The 15704-nt window shown below is 44.6% G+C and overlaps 1 protein-coding gene across 2 annotated transcripts in view; it reads right to left on the bottom strand.

The window, feature by feature from the left end:
* The window catches only part of nrp2a (neuropilin 2a), a 57722-nt gene extending 44939 nt beyond the window's left edge, over positions 1-12783 (bottom strand). For both annotated transcript variants that reach the window (XM_028571829.1, XM_028571830.1), the window contains exons 1-2: positions 11971-12783; positions 3193-3367 (exon numbers count right to left, since the gene is read on the bottom strand). In XM_028571829.1, coding sequence (XP_028427630.1) covers positions 3193-3367; positions 11971-12046 — 251 coding nt within the window. In that variant the 5' untranslated portion in view covers positions 12047-12783. The remainder of the gene's footprint in view (positions 1-3192; positions 3368-11970) is intronic.
* Positions 12784-15704: the final 2921 nt, after the last annotated feature.

Genomic DNA, 15704 nt, shown 5'->3' with positions numbered 1-15704 from the left:
AGGCATGTCACAGGCCAAAGGGACCTACAGCTTTGTGTTTGAGGTTATAAACTTATATCATCAAATCTCCCCACCTCAGGCGCCAGTCAATAACAAATAACCAAATAAAAGTGAGAAAATAAAAACCACAAAGGTGGAAAAAATGGATCTTCCGGAATGACTGCAGTTTTATGGCGTGTGTTTGTGCGCACATCTGTATGTGATTCTTTCGATGTTTAATTCAAGTGTGTAAAAATAAAACAATTTGTCCTCAGGCTAGAATGAAAGAACAAAAAGGGAGTAAAAAAAGAAAGATCAAGAAAGGGAGGGAGGAAGATGAAGCGAATGAGAAAGAGAGCTGGAGAAAAACAGAAAAAGGGAGAATCGTCTCCATCTCTCTCTCTCTCTCTCTCTCCTCAGCTCTTGGTATATCACTAGGTAGCATCCTGGGGCTCGGTGATGGCAGATTGCATTAGAGATATGAGCCTGATATTTCATCTAGCCTTTATTACATTTAGTTCGCATCAATCGGCTGGCAACCTGGAGGTAAGAGCTATTTGGCATGCGGCCGGATTCCCTCTGAAATGAAATCCTGAATTAAAGTGCCACCTCAGACACGGAGCGCCTGCATAAGGCTGTGGATTTGATTGCTGCAGTAGAGCCGCGGTTTGGCTACGTTACATCGTCCAAGTGCTCACAGTTTGAACCCACTGAGGGAAAATCACCAGGGATATTAGCCAGAGTTCTGACCTCTTGCTTGGGCTGACCAAGCACTTTTCTGGGTTTTATAAGGGCCTAAGGGGGGATATGATGGCTCATGAGCACTCTGACATTGACAGGTTGTACGTGCATGTGTTTTAAAGCGTACCCACCGAAAACATATGTCCATTAACAATCTTTATGACCATGTTATTGTATATCTTTTTTCCTTTTGGTGTTCCCACGATCAACAGTCCAGACCACATAGCTCTGCGTCTTTCAGGTAATACACAGCTCATGGTATTCGCTGCAGCCGTCTCTATAATCCCAGCTGTCAGGCAGATTTTCAGCCTTGACCAAGATGGTGAGCCCTCCACCTCTGCAGCCCTCCGGCTCCCCTCGCCCTAACCTTGCGGAACACCGTGAAAACATGCAAAAATCTACCCTCTGCTCGCTCACCCTGCCGTGCCTAATCATGCAAGCAAAAAAAAAAATGAAGCTGTCCGTAACAGTGCTACAGGGCCTGGATCAATCTGGGTAAAAAGCATAGCACAGGAAGCAGAGAGTAGGAATATCGAGCCATACTTTGGCTTTTTCCACTTATTTATGCTGCTGTTTCTGCGCCCCAATGGGAACTGCATCCTCCATGAAACACAAAAGGGCAAACACATTAGTGTTAGAGGTTATGCATAAATAAATGTTGGCGTAATCCCCTTTTTTCTCGAATGGGCCTTTAGAATGGGGGTTATCACAAGGAGGCTAGATGGATGGATGGAGGGATGGAAGCGGAGCGGCTAGTCTTACAAACTAATACTCACTTACATGCTTGCAGAGTTACTCACACGTAGACGCCTTTTTCCCACCCACGCTTGTAGACTCCTTTTCGCACACGCACATGCGTACACACACACACACGCGCGCGCACACATGCAGGATGAAGGGAGATTGAGTGGGAGTGTGTGTTAGAGGGCAGGTCAAGGCCTCAGTCCCTCCAGGCGAGTGAAAAAAATAAATAAATAACATCCCAATAAAACCCTCTGTGGAGAAGAGAAAAGAGGAGGCATTTCAGTTTTCTCTTCCTCCTCCCTTGGCCTCCTACTGCCCTGCGCGCCTTGGGCTGTGAGAAACAGCTTGACACACTGCTCATCAACAGCTGAGCCATTCCTCTCTACCACTCCAGCGGGGAAGTCCAGTGAGCTACTGTGTTGACACTGTGACACTGGTGTAAAAGTGTTATTACTCAGAAACATATTGCAAGGGAGATAATTATGCAACATTTTTGCCTTTGACAATAGCGACAGAAACCTGGAGACACAAAGCCGACACATCAAAATAACATTTCCCAGATCGCTGCAATGTGACACAAAAACCCTTTCACCAAAGCTGCCATTGATGTCATCATGAAAGTTACATTTTTTTTTCTCCTGGCCAGACAAAGCTCTTTGTCAGTGAACAATGCAAAAAACACCCATCTAATATTATTAATTCTTTAATTCACAGAGAGAAGGGAGAGCTGGAGAAATAAACGGTCACAATTGCAGAGCCTACTGCTAATTCGTGTCTGTGTTCACTTGAAACAGACAATGGAAAAGTCTCAAAGTGGGTGAATTGTGTAACAGTCTCCCTGACTCAGTTGTATAAAAATGGATTAAACAGTAGAGACCATGACTACTTCTTCCTCGTTCCTCTGAGGTCAAAGACAATAGAAGACCTTATGATTTGGATTATTCATGTCTCTGAGAAAGGAAACTGACCAAGGCAGTCATATATCCAGACAAACAGCTGGGCTTCATTCTCTTCTTGAAGTCAGATTGTTAAACAAAGACACAAAAGTAATTCTCAAAATGAGTCTAAACTTTTTGACTATGGTGTAAAAAGCACGTATTGTCCTTCAGCATTAAAAAAAAAAAAAAATTTTCTGCTCTTTGAAGTGTTGAGGTTACATGCAGCCGACGTGCCCTTGAGCAAGGAATTCCAGCAAGGAAATGCTCCGGAGGAGCTTTAAACAAAAGGGCAGTACTAAAAAGCATCCAAGACATAATGTGTGTAATGGTCTGAATGCGAAAAGGGACGGCGCTGAAAAGAGCTCACGTGCTCGCTGTTCTCTCCATAAATAATTATTTCACAAAAAGTAAACCGCAGTCCACTTAATGGCTTTGCAGAAAGCTTGTATCTACAATTAAAATTTCCTTTGCAATTGACCTGTTGAGGTCGAAATGTGGAAAATGTTTCAACAACTTGGGATCAAGCCAAACCGCCGGCAGTGAATTATAATAGTATGTAAAAACCTGTGTGCTTCAACAGGAAATTACTTATTTGAGATGCAATTGCCTTTGCAGCATACTAATGAAATGTCAACACAAATCGTCATTCAGCCAGAATAATAATACACCATGAAGTCTTATTGGTCAAAGCAATTTTGCTATGAGAGAAGAGTGATTTCAGACATCCCTAAGACATGACTACATCTCCGCCCTCTCCACCATTCTCCTATTTGCACCCTGCGCGTCTTACTTGCAGTCCAGCCTCTCAATCTCAAAGTGTGGGTTAAAGTTGAGGACGATGCGCGAGGACTCCGGCGCCGTGATGATCCAGTGACAGTTCTGATGAGGTGGGTACTCCAGAGGATAACCAGGGGAGGTGATGTAACCCGCCTCGCTGGCATCGTAGACGCCTCCGCACTCTGGCCCTGGGAGAGAGACAGAAGGGTGGGGTACGGAGAGAGAACAGTTATTGATTGTAAAACAGACAAAATACACATACAATTCAGTAAACTGAGTACATTTTTTATTTTAAACCTACGATTCATACATCTGTCATTTGCATGGCAGGCTGTAAACCATATAAAATCCCCAGTAAATGCCACACTCCCCATAACAGTGACTCAGAGGACGCTCCTTCATTTACCTTGTTTGTCTGTATGAAGATGTGATGAGCAACAAATGAACAGTAAAACAAAGAAAGCAATTTAGGCCGTCAGTTAGGAGGAAATTGGAAAAACTTCTCCATTGTGGATTCTCAATGCGAGCGGGATCACATGGGTAAGCTATTAAAACAATAAAAGATCATCAATGCCGCATTTTGGTAAGCACACACACACACACACACACACACACACACACACACACAGAAACACACAGAGAAACACACAGAGCCTTTTTCACCCTCTTCCACACCCAGCCTCTTATCTCTCTAGTTCCCCGTTGGGAGCGTTCTCCAAGTGTAATTGTTGCTCCGGCAAGCCAATCTGCAAACATTAGGACACATTCCCTGATCCTATCACGCTTTCCCAGGAACAATAGGCTGCCAATGGCATCGCTCGGCAGGCTTCGACAGGAAGTGACACACAGACGGCCTGTCTAGCGGGGTTCTGGGGGTCACCCCGAATCTGTAATGAAAAGCCTCACGCGGCAACAAAGGCCCCATTCTCTGCGAACACCCAGACAGCTGAGGCAGCTCTCGCGCTTTGCGTTATCTCCCATAAACATGCTAAACACATAACCTCACATGCACATACAAAAGAAACATGTATTTGGGTATTTTGCACACACACACACACACACACACACACACACACACACACACACACACACACACACACACACACACACACACACACAGGTTATTGTATTGCTCTTGCATTGCAATAGATTTGCAGGCATTATTATTCTTTATGGCAAAGAAGCAACGTGTTCTCCATGACAACAGCGGGGGGGTGGTTTAGCTCTACCTCTGTATATGTGTGTTTGTGCGTGTGTTTGCTAATGCACCAGGGGGATCTCTAGATGTAATGAACTCTGTGATATTGAACTCAAAGGGATAAATGTTTCTTAATATTGTAGCTGGCGTATGTCGGCAAAACAAGGAAAACAACACATCAGGCAACTAACTAAAGCTTATGGTATACTGCCATTAACAATGCACTGCCAAATGGTGGGCTTAACCACTCAGCTGCTGAGATGCATCTATTCTTGACATAAATGGGTTGATATTCTTGCCTGTTTCTTTCAAATTTCTGTGAAAGCATCAATAAAGGAAGCAGAAAGAAAGAGGAAAAAAACTGCACCAAAGGCTTGAAGTGTAATAGACCCTTCAAGTGTTGACATTTCCACCGCCTATTGTGCTTAAAAGGCACACTTAAGATTCTTTGACATTTGATGCTGCGATGGCTTCCTTACTTTGTTGCTGGAGAGGAGCAATGCCCACGCTCACACACCAGGCGCAACACAGCTGCCGGTGATTTCATGTGAGTGCGCGGCTCCAGCCGCCCACATGCGTACACACATACACATAAAAGCTTGTTACACAAATGTACAACACATACACACACACACACACACACAAGTTGAGCTACATGTGCACATATGAAGGCACGTACAGGGATGTGTGCATAAACACACACCGACGCATTTATACACACACACGCACGGCCGCAGCTCCGTGTTCAAACGGCCACCCACGCACGTACACATCCAAATGCGTACAGAGGGCCTGTCAATCACGAGGGCCGACAGAGGTGAGAAAAATAGCTAGCAGAAATTTTTCAAAAAAGATAGCAGGGATGGCAAAGAATGACAGAGACAGACAGACAGAAAGCCCCCCACACACACATCTCTTTATCTGCTGTGGCTGTGCAGACAGTCATTGTTGGGAAGCCTATGGAGGGAACGGCGTGCAGGAGGCTATCAGTGTGCAGAGCCTCGGCAGATTAAGCCGTTTGGGGAGAATCTTGCAGCCTCGACACTTTTTCCCTGAGCTGCCCATTCAGTGGCCTCCGAGAAGGATGAAGAGGAGGGGTGGAGGCAAAAGGTGAGAAGTAAAGGGAAGGGAAGGGGGGCAAAGGATTACAGCATGGAGGAGAGGATGAAAGGGAAAGGAAGTGGAGAGGAGGATTGAAAAAGAGGAGAGACGGTGAGGCGATGGATAAAAGATAGATTGGGGAAGAAGGAGGAAGATTGATCGGAACAGGGAGGAGGGTGAAGGCAGGGGATGGGGTTGATGTACGATGGGCGGGTGCAAGGACCTCGGTAGGAAGAGCGAGGAAGAGAGAGGACGAGTGACAGGCGGCGAGAGAGAGAGAGAGAGAGAGAGGGAGGGAGGCAACAAAAGGTGATGAGGAAGGAGAATTACAGAGGGTGAGAAAGAGAGAGAGAAGGATGATGTGAGTAAGAGAAGAGATAGAGCGAAGGGACTGTGTGCGTGTGTGTGTGTGTGTGTGTGTGTGTGTGTGTGTGTGTGTGTGTGTCGAGCAGAGACAAGCCTCATTAAGACATGCCTGCTATCCAGCGGCTCCCTGTAGACACTGACCCCACTGGGAAAACTCTGTCACTCAGCTCTCTCTCACACACACACACACACACACACACACACACACACACACACACACACACACACACACACACACACAAGCACTCGCAGCATGTGTGTGTGTTTGAGTGAGTGTGTTTGAACAAGTGTGTGTGTGTTGGTGGGTGTTTGCTGCAGCTCAGAAAAAATACACATAAAATGATGCGGATGTAGCAGAAATATACGTCTGTACTAAATGAACCGTTATACGAAAATTTAGAGATGTGTGTATTTTTTCTTTATAGCTTGAATGTCCGTGGCAATTAGTGAGTACAAAATAAGAATATATGACATTTGTGTGTGTTTCACTGTTAAGCATAATGTTTTGGTGAGAACAGAACTTGTGGTGTTGGATGAGTAACACAGGCGCTGCCAGCGAGCTTCATGAATTACAATGTCTCTTCTACTAAAGGAGCCAATCTGTACACACACACACACACACACACACACACACACACACACACCACATATGTTTCTACCATGCAGGGACCAAACCCCTATTACATGAAAGCAATGTTACCACTATGCGTGTGTGTGTGTGTGTGTGTGTGTGTGTTGCAAGAGTGTATTTTTCATTATTATTCTGCAGTATTGTGTAAATTAAACTGAAATGCAGCAAAAATACTACTGTATATGTGTGTGTGCCTCATTTGTTTTCAGCATAGACTGTCAATGAAATTAAATGAATGAATGTTAAGTAAAATTGGTGTATGTGTATGTATGTGTGTGTGTGTGTGTGTGTGTGTGTGTGTGCACATTTTCTAGTCACTCCAGATCAAGTCAAACCCAGAGACGTCTTTGTACCCGCTGTGAGTGCCTTTATCTTCATTATCTGGGAAAATGTGCATATGTCTGCATGCCTCACGTTCTGTGCGTGCGTACGTGCACACTCACGCTCTCATTTCTATTAGCCGCCTTATCGGGGAAGTATGGCGTCACGCTCTGGGATAAGCTGCGAGTGTGAGGAGAGGGACTGATAAATCCCTCCATCATTTCTAGTGTCTCTCCCCCTCCGCCCCCCCCACCTTAATTAAAAAGTGCTATCGCCCAGAGTGAGGGAATGAGAGGGGAGAGTGGGCAGCACTCATCCATTCAGTCAAGAGCAGGGGTTGTCTCTCTGACTGCTTTTAATCTCACCCATTCCACACTAGACTGGACCCAAGGAGAGGGAGAGGATGAGGAGGAAGGGCGAAGAGAAGAGATTCACTTTTTATTGCCCTGTGCTTTAACACCTTTATGCTAAGGTATAGAATGGCCGTGCTTTGGGGAATAGAGGCAGTGTTATGAGCAGTATTAGTAGCAGTGAGTGAATATTTAAAATTCACATTAATGAAAAATCCTCATTGATGAAATATCATCAAGATTCCGGTTTCAAAACTTTCTAGAATACTTTTTTTTTAAACTTTCCGTACTTGTGGCATTTCTTCGGTTTTACAAGCCTGGTGTCTGTTTGTGTGTGTTTAAGTTAAAAACAAGAACAAAACTCCAACTATCTGAATGCTTTTTCAAAAATGAATGGTAATCGAATTTTGAAAGGTTATGCCGTTGCTTGTGAGCTAAAAGTACCATATATACCATATATATTGGCAACAATTGGTACAAAATGGTAAATTTAAAAAGATGTCCTTTCACAGAGACATAATGAGTATTGATGTTTTAGATAGATTCAACACATTCCTCAGACATTATCTACCAGAAGAAATGAAAATGGACCAAAACACACACCGACAAACAACAATCAGCCCACAAATACAACATGCACAGACAATAGCTTGTGTTGTACAGTGTTAAATGTGTTTAAGGGGGATTTTTTTTCTTCTTTTAAGAACTAACAAAAGCTACATCAAAGGCAGATAATATCCCCAAATCCTCTTTTCCTCTCGGTTTCCTATTCTTTCTCTCATTCTTCTCCTCCTTCCCTAACAGGATAAGTGCCCCATGCTAATCAGCTAAATGCACAGTGCTGGCCATCGTGATCAATGGTTCAATGGATCAATCGAGTGAACAGATGGTTGCTGGTGCCTGCAAGGGGGTGGGGGGGGGGGGGGGTGTAATGGTGTGGGCCTAATCCTAAACACTACCTGACTACAGTATCATGTCTCTGTCTCCCCTGGTGCACTCTTTTGTCTTTGTGCGGCAGCATCAAACCTGCATAGCCAAAGCACTTTTCACAAAAGCTGTCCCTGTCTAAAGAGTAGAAATGGCTGAGCCTACATCAGCCAGGGAGAGCTGTGAAGAATTAAGCTTTGCTGCGAGAGTCTTGGTGATTTGTTGCCACCCTCTACCCCCCACCTTACAGAATGTTACTTTTCAGTGGAACTGACTGCTTAAAAACCCTTTATGCGAGAACTACAGTTATTACAAAAGCAGTTTTTTAAATCCACACCCTTGTGTACCCCTTTCCTCTTTAACCCTGCTCATGAATTACAGTATATTTAAAATGCTTTGCCTCTTGACAATGCTAACCCCCCTCCAGCTCCCATCTAAACCCGTCCCTGAGCACCCGTTAAGACCCCCCTATGCGGCTAATGTGGCAGAGTGAAAGACCCTGCTCTGTTTTATTTATGGGGGTCTTGTTTTTAATTTCACCCCAAGTGTGGCGAGCTGTTCCAGGGCTTTGCGTGAGCCTAGTACTCTCATACCTGACTGGTATTGAACGGGCCGCTCCGTTTGTCTTTGGCTATGAATGCTAATAGGTGACCTTGTTTTCGCAGCCGATACCTCTGAGGCTGGGGCAGATTAAAACACAGAGAAATGCAAAGAAGTGAAGGGCTCGGTTGTAGAGGAGAGGATAAGACAAAAAACAAAACAAATAGAGAACCGTAAAAAAAGACCAACAAAGAAGATAAAAATGAGAAAGTCCATTCAGTCGGAAGCTAACATTTGGTAAAGAAATGATTAAATGAGTAGAAATCCAACTCTGGAAGAAGGCGATACCATAGGTGGAGAGGATGCACAGCCGCCCACTCAATAAACATGCAAATGAGCTTCTTAATGGCCTGAATATTAATGCTTGTGGTAAGGAGTAATTGATGTACATGTCACTGAGTCAAACTATTGCATAAGTGGAGTCGAAGTCTCCCTGCTTCGGATATAGAGATTGCTGCAAATAGATCTTAAGACATGAAAAGGGACCTTTTCTATTCCACAGCAGGCCACAACTGGAAATGTCCAAGCAAGAAACATCTTTCAGACCATGCAAGAGTTTTACACAAACAACTTTACAGAGGCTTCTGGCAGAGACGCCTCGGGCGTGCGTCATTTTATTCCACAAAATTATATTTTAAGGGAAATCTTTTTGCTACTGGAAATGTACCAAGTTGCTAAAACCAGATGGAGTTGATCCTCAAAAGCAGGAATCTTTAATGTGACTCAAATGTGCTTAACTTTCATGAGAGCAGCATCGCTTTGTAACAGTGTAGATATTCTTTACTTCTTTTATTTCCACCCTCCCTGTAGCGTTCTGGCTGGGATTTTACCACACCAGACCCCACCCCAAGTCTTCCTCTGCCTTGTTCATCCCCCACCACCCCAAGTCTTCCTCTGCCTTGTTCACTTCTGTTACTTCACATTAACACAGAGTAGATGCCATGCTCACTTTTCTGTGCCTTGGGTAGCTTTGCATCTGCCTTCCATTCTTCTATGCAGTCACTGTCCCCTTACATTTCTCTCTCAGCTGCACCCTCTTTCTCCCCCCTGACTCTCTGAACCTCCCCACTCTGTTCTCCTTCAGTCTCTCTTTCCTCTGGCATCTGTGTGTAATGTGGCTCTTGAGGGGAGCATAGAGGCAGGGACATGCGATGCAGTGTCATGGCAGGGGAAAGAGAGAGAGAGAGAGAGAGAGAGAGAGAGAGAGAGAGAGTGTGGAAGGGGGTGGATCTAGCTTCTTGCTTGCCTGATGGCTGCCAAGAGGCCCACATCTGTCTCTGATCAAGGGGTACACAGGCAGACAGTCACTCACACACACACACACACGCACACACACACACACACACACACACACACACACGTCCTATTTAAAACAAGAAGCCTTAACAAGAGGAAGAACCCACATGAAGTGAACAGAGTTTGAGACAAACCAGCGGGTGTTATTGTAAAGGCTCAACCGTCATCATATGATCATGAACAGCTCATCACCCCGCCTACTCACAGTGAAAAGGAACTAAAGCACTCCAGCCAAATCGCATACAAAACTATACATCTTATTCGGAATACTCAATGTATTATTGTAGGAAAAGCTAACTGTCATAAATTAAATTGTGTGGACAAGCATGCTACACTAAGTAGGTACTACAGAGAATGTTGGAAGATAGTATGTACTATTGTCGTTTTTTTGCGCACATATCCCACCTGGCGACAAGCGAAGAAAACGCGCATCTACATTAAATATAAAACCGTGACACCCGCAGTCAAACCACCGTAAAAGCAACAAGAATACTAGAGTAGGTAAGCGCGTGAGCGAAAGGCCATGTGTCATCCCGCAAGTGGCGTCACTTCTCTGTAGGGTAAGCCCCAACATACAACCCTTTCCCACCAGCACCCTGCGCATTTCTGCTGACATAATGAAGCCACAGCTAAAGACGGCTCCTTATTGTTATTATTTGATCATATCACCAGATGGAACACTGTGCTCCCTGGTGTTAAATCCACAATTAATGAGGATTCTAAATACATTTGGCGCTGCTTCCATGACTGAGCTTCGTTCTCTCGGTAGTATATCAAGTGTGGACACAGTGCCGTTTCCGTGCGTTACGGAGATAATTAGCCCTGCTTCAGTGCCTTAAAGCAAGGCTCTGAATCCCTACCAACTGCAGGGTTGCTATTCTGCGGCTCATTCTGCACTGTAACCTCCCTGCTTATTGTTATTTGATTGCTGAGAGCGCATGGAGGTGACGGTGCGCCGCCGCCTGGAGCTGCCCGGCGCTCAGCCACCAGCAGCTTTACGCTGCACAGACAACCCCGAAGAGCACGAGGAGATAATAAAGGAGAGAGACTGTGGTGGCTGATGAAGATAATTATTATAATGGTGATGATTACAGTCCTATTAGTGGAATCATACGATGACAGTGTAGCTTTTACGCACGGTTTCTTGGGACACCAGCGAATTGATAAAATAGCAGGTTATAGTCCAGCCTACGCCTAAAACCTCTTTTCATCCGGATGTGAAATATCATTTTAATCAAGACAAGGCTTTGCTCATTTCCCTTTATGAATAATTAAATCAAAGAAAAGCAAGGATAAACAAGGTGTTTGAATTTCCAAAAGCTTCATGCATATAATCAGCTCATTCACAGACCAGTGAGCTGGTGGTAGGCTCTATCCAGCTACCAGATGAGCTGGGACAGATAACTGTTTCCGATCTTCTAAATATTTGATGAAAGCATCTAAGTTCTTTAGTTTTAAATGTGTCACAGCTGGCTAGTGTAGCCAGCTGTATTATAAGGACTTCAATGTAAAGTCATCTTGTCATCATGATTCTGATTAAACTCACACATTAGGCCTCTATATATTATATATACACACACACTTAAAAAAATATAAAAGTGATAAAATAAAAAATAAAATATATATATATATATATATTGTGTGTATATATATATATATATATATATATATATATATATATATATATATATATATATATATATATATATATACACACACACACACACATACATACATATACCCTCAAGAGTTTTCTCAATGTCTCCCATAATTAAGGGAAATAAATATCCAAGAGACCAAGAGACACATGGGTCTGGTTATAACACAATAGCTATCATACCAGGCGCGTATGTGTATTGAAATAATATGAAACACATGACAAGGATCAGATTGAACTAAATGCGATGTTTGGACTACATTCATGCTTCTGCGATTCAGAAGATTGTTTATTTCCCATATGTTTTGGTGCGTCAAAATCAGTAAGAAGTAACTAAAACTCACCATCTTGTCCTCTGACGGTCAATGCCAGATGACAAATTGCCATTAAAAATCCAATCAGCGATGGCTCAAAATCCATCTTGAGTGATGCCGAAACTCGTGGAGAGCTTTAAGTTTCTAGTGTTTCCACCTCGTAGAATATAAATTGTGCTGTTCGTTTAAAAAAAATCCACACCCCCGTAAGACCAAAAACCGCTGGCAGCAGTCAAAACTCGACCACTTCAGGAATAATCCCACTTTTATTTAACCATTGATGGAGGAAACTATGCCAACTACATGTTATTGAAGATTTCTATTTTCGCAGCCTTTTGCCTTTTATATCTGTCCATTTAGCGGATGCCACTAAACCTCATCCAAAAAAAATTGTGAACAAACAAACTCCTTGATCAATACTGCGTGCGCTCCGCAGCTGGGAGGCTTCGGGCGATATCTGCGCTCCAGAGACAGCGGCTCCAGGGTGCTTCAAGTCCCGACTGAGAAGCTCTCAGTCCCCGTATCTCCCTCTCCCAGTCCCCGCGTATTTTGCGCACACCAGGGTCGGTTCTCCTGAAGGGGCTTGGTAGTAGCAAGATATAAAGTCCACAGTAAAAGCTCTCAAAGCCCTAGAAGCCTCAGTCCGAGTGTCAGAAGCTGCTTTTTAATGCAGCACAAAAATCACAGAATAATAAATAAGAAAATGTTTTGCGCTCTTGCTCTCCAAAAAGACCTTTCATGTCGTGCCACCCCTGCGGCACCGCTCCGTTCTCCTGTGTGTCTTTTTCGCTCCGCTCCGACACCGGCGTGTGTCCTGTGGATGTGTCTGGGAAGTGTGTGTAGTTCGTGTATGTGTGTGAGAGTGATCAGGCTTTTGAGCTGAGCAGCTATCGCTTTACAGTCACGGCGCTTCGGCTCCGCCCCCTCCCGTCGGTCGCTGATTATAGGGAATTGGAAAGAGAGAGCGCGTCTGTCTGTCTGTCTGTCTGTCTGTCTGTCTCACACACACACACACACACACACACACACACACACACACACACACACACACACACACACACACACACACACACACACACCTTCAGAAGATACCACAGATATGAACTCTTCCGCAGATAAGGCCCAGATAAGACATATTGTAATGGTAAACCAGGTTGCAGAACTTCTCCTGGGGCAGTTTTCAAAAGGAACAGAGGGGTTTGATGAGGAATAGAAAATCCCAGAAGGAATGAAGCGGGGAGGAGACTGTGACAGGGGAAGGGGTGGTTGCACAGCAAACAGGCACAGGGCTGCCTTTCACCACTAAACACATCAAAACGACCAAGCCAATGTCAAAGCCCTCAACTCAATAGAGGGAGAGCCCACCTCAGCCATCAGCCATGCCCAATCTCTGCCCTGCAATCAACAGGCCTAAATACAGAGCGGGAGGCGTATAATGACACAGTAGTGAGCCCAAAATAATCTGCTGAGAAAGGCCTCTCCAGCGTCCAGCCCATGTGCCCTGCCTATGGCTTGTATTACCGTGTAATGTAATGGACTGGCTGAGGACTGGCTGTATAATGAGGTACAGTATGTAGCCTCGCTGGCATCTTTATTTGGAACAGCTAGGTGCATTCCAACAGGTCAGGACACACTTGCGGGTGCAATTATACTGTACACCTTCTGGTATGAACTTTTACTCCTTATAGGTATGTATACTGTAGGTGCATGCTTTTGAAGGGAATTGAACTGAACATGAGGAGTGTCGGTACTTTCTACAACATAGATTAGCTGATGATGGTAAACAGAAAATAAATAAAGTTTTCACAGTCATCATCATCTTGCCTTATTGTCCTGTGACAGTCCTGAGCTGTAAACAAAGTCAACAAAAGACCCCTATGCCCTTGACGGAAGGTTGTATGACAGGTCTGGGTGTCACTGCCTGCCTGTCTGTCTGTCACCTCAGTCAACTGTCATCCCCTGCTGCTCTACACCCCCCCAGGTTCACTAGATGCCATCAACTTGCAGCTTTCTTAGGGCCCGTCAGTCATTTTTAAGACCATCTCTAGCCAGAGGGTGCGGCGGTTGTCAGACGTCATTGTGATTGGCTAATCTGAGCCTCTGGGCGGGGGTCCACACTGGCGTAAATCAGTTTGCTATATTGTGGAGTTGTTTATGCATGTGATTTTTTCCGTGCCACGTGTGTGCTATATGTGTTTATTAATGAGAAAGCTTAGTTATTGATAAAGGGCTTTTTCATGAGCAGTGGTTGATCTTCATTTAACCCCCGTGATGACCCTTTCACAGAGATGGAGAGAGATAAAGAGAGAGAGAGAGAGAATAAACATAGCCAATATAAAGCCTTCAAGTAACACTGGGTCACTTCTTGCTCTGGTCTGTTCCCCCCTCCCAGTCCCCAGGGGTCATTTGATACTCCTCTCTCCCATTTGTCAACATCGCTGCCCCCACCATCAGCTTTCAACCCCCCAAAATATTGGGTCAACGCATGGCTAATGGAGGGCAACAGTCCACAAGAGAACCTGAGAAAGCGAGAGATAGAGAGGGAATGTTGTGGGTGGAAATATGTTTGTATTGATCCCACAGGGGAATACATATTCTGTAGCCTTCATATATACAGTACAATTGGGTGATACTCTGACATCTTTTTTCTTGAATTTCCATTGATTGAACATGTGTTTCTGTAGGTGACACACACTCAACCCTGTTGGCTATCACTCTTCATACAAACTACCCTGTTTTTCTTCTATTTATATATATATATATAAAAAAAGCTCCAATAGAAAGGAGCAAAATAGAGTAAATTAAACTCATATCCTCGCAAGCACATGCCCCCAGCTTAGAAAAAGCCAAAGGACACATTACTGTGTCAGAGGCTGTTTAACTACCACAGCAGCAAAATCAAACACTCAACTTGCAGCTGCAATATGTGAAGCTCTTTTTCTAATGTATTTTACCCCAGTTCTTATCTGTATTCCCTCTGTCATCTCCCAAAATGCTGTCGACAAATGGCTGCCATACAGTCCGACTCTTCACCTCGGCACACCTGCACTGTGTTCACTCATGGGTGGTGGAGGGGAACACAACAGGGTCTTTCTCACCCGTTGTGTGACAGAGAGAGAGAGAGAGAGAGAGAGAGAGAGAGATACCAACCGCTGCCGTACTACCTCCCTTATCACAACCAGCCCCGGAGACTGACAGCATGACTGATAACTCTCCCTCTTTCTTTCCCCTCTGACACACACACACACACACACACACACACACACCTTTCACTCTCTCAACCCCCCCTCCCCCCTCCCCCCCCCCCCCCCCCCCCCACCATCAGTTTTTGCCAGTCAGTCGGCTGTAGGTTTAAAGGAGAAAACTGTGTGAAAGTCTATCGTCTTTTCGAGGCTGAGTGATCCCAGTCAAGGCCTTCAGCTTTCTTCTCTTCATCACCGACACATGGCTTTAGATCTAATGGTGGGGGAGATAAGCTAGAGATAGCCTCGACTTGACCCTATCAGCATCTCGGGTGTGTGTGTGTGGGTGTGTGTGGAAGAGGGGCATTGTGAGCCCATCAAGGGTCAAAGAGGGAGTTTTGTGATCCCCTTTGGTATTCATTGGAGTGACACATCAGCTAGCAATATCTGAGCTTTCCAACCATTTTTAGGGAAGGTAAATGCATTAGGAAATGATGTCGCACACACGCACATGCACATGCACGCTAGAGGCAAAGCCTATAGGAGCTCAGTATTAAAATGATGTAGCAGCTGCATCTTTAA

The sequence above is a fragment of the Perca flavescens genome, chromosome 24 (assembly GCF_004354835.1).
Source record: "Perca flavescens isolate YP-PL-M2 chromosome 24, PFLA_1.0, whole genome shotgun sequence".
NCBI lineage: Eukaryota > Metazoa > Chordata > Actinopteri > Perciformes > Percidae > Perca > Perca flavescens.
The sequence above is the reverse complement of the archived record's forward strand: the minus strand, read 5'-3'. Positions and strand labels throughout refer to the sequence as shown.